The sequence below is a fragment of the Myotis davidii genome, unplaced genomic scaffold, assembly GCF_000327345.1.
Source record: "Myotis davidii unplaced genomic scaffold, ASM32734v1 scaffold4707, whole genome shotgun sequence".
Lineage (NCBI taxonomy): Eukaryota > Metazoa > Chordata > Mammalia > Chiroptera > Vespertilionidae > Myotis > Myotis davidii.
Window position 1 is genome coordinate 1 of NW_006297907.1, and position 1,596 is coordinate 1,596.

Here is a 1,596-nt window from a genome sequence, read left to right on the forward strand (position 1 = left end):
GGGCTGGCACCTGAGCCAAGAGCGGGATGGGGGGATGGGAGGAGAGCAGCAGGCCCAGTGCCCCCCAGTCCCCTCCTTCTTTTGAGGCTCACAGTGTCCCCCCAAAAAGGACAGACTCTCTGGACCTGCAGACAAATTTGCCAGGAACACCATGACATGGAGGAGGCAGCTTCCCTGGAGCCTTTGGCGGTTGTGGGACCTGCTGACACTTTGATTGTAGACTTCCAGCCTCCAACACTGTGACAGAATAAAGTTTTCTTTAAAGGTCCGGGTCTGTGGCATCTGTAACGGCCGCCCCAGGACACTCAGGCATCTGCTCAGCTGTCCTCGTACATCCTATGCATGATCAAGCTTTGCCAAAATGCACAGCGGGTGTGTTCGCCGCCGCCGCCATCGCTCTCCAACGCCTGTGCTGCCTCCAGCTCGCGGGGCTCCAGCCGAAGGAGAAAGAGGGTAAGTGACGAAGTCCCTGCGCCATGGCTCCTACCAAGCAGACCAGCCCGCAAGTCGACAGGGGTTGGGGGTGGAGCGGGGGCAAAGCGCCTCGGAAGAGTGCGCCCTCCACCGGAGGGGTGAAGAAGCCGCATCGCTACAGGCCTGGTACCGCGGCACTTCGTGAAATTAGACGTTATCAGAAGTCCACTGAGCTGCTCATTCGCAAGCTTCCCTTCCAGCGTCTGGTGCGAGAAATTGCTCAGGACTTCAAAACAGACCTGCGCTTCCAGAGCGCGGCCATTGGTGCTTTGCAGGAGGCAACTGAGGCCTATCTGGTTGGCCTGTTTGAAGACACCAACCTGTGTGCTATCCACGCCAAACATGTAACAATTATGCCAAAAGACATCCAGCCAGCACGCCGCATACGTGGAGAACGTGCTTAAGAATTCACTATGATGGAAACATTTCATTCTTTTAAAAATTTTTCTCTTCTTCCTGTTATTAGTAGTTCTGAACCTTAGGGGTTTTTTTTTTTTTCCCCATGGGGTCAAAAGATACCTAAGTATATGATTGCAAGTTGAAAATAGGGGACAAATCAGGTATTTGGCAGTTTTTCCATTTTCATTTGTGTGTGAATTTTTTTAATATAAATGCGGGGACATAAAGCATTAATGCAAGTCAAATGTTTCAGTGAACAAGTTTCAGCAGTTCAACTTTATAACAATATAAATAAACCTGTTAAATTTTTCTGGACAATGCCAGCATTTGGATTTTTTTAAAACAAGTAAATTTCTTATTGATGGCAACTAAATGGTGTTTGTAGCATTTTTATCATACAGTAGATTCCATCCATTCACTATACTTTTCTAACATAGTTGTCCTACATGCAAGTACATGTTTTTAATGTTGTCTGTCTTCTGTGCTGTTCCTGTAAGTTTGCTATTAAAATACATTAAACTAAAAAAAAATGAAAAGAAAAGAAAGGGGGTCAGACATACTTTCTCCAGGCCGGACACAAATGCACACAGAAGCCCAGGTGGGGCATCAAAAAACAACTCGAGGACACGGCTGCCCATGGGGCCTATACTCAGGAGCTCCTGGTGACAGGAAGCAAGGAAAGGAAATACACAAGTCTTAATAGCTGGGGGCCTGAGCCTGCCC

The 1,596-nt window shown here is 48.0% G+C and overlaps 1 protein-coding gene across 1 annotated transcript; it reads left to right on the top strand.

Annotated features, from left to right (window-relative positions):
* The first annotated feature begins 476 nt into the window (after nucleotides 1–476).
* LOC102757753 (histone H3.3-like) lies at nucleotides 477–1,246 on the top strand. The gene has a single exon (XM_006773742.2). The coding sequence runs from the start codon at nucleotides 477–479 to the stop codon at nucleotides 876–878; it is 402 nt and encodes a 133-aa protein (XP_006773805.1). The 3' UTR covers nucleotides 879–1,246.
* The last annotated feature ends 350 nt before the right edge of the window (nucleotides 1,247–1,596 follow it).

Bases quoted from the DNA above. Each gene is read 5' to 3' on its own strand.
- LOC102757753 (XM_006773742.2), top strand. From the start codon at position 477: ATGGCTCCTACCAAGCAGACCAGCCCGCAAGTCGACAGGGGTTGGGGG.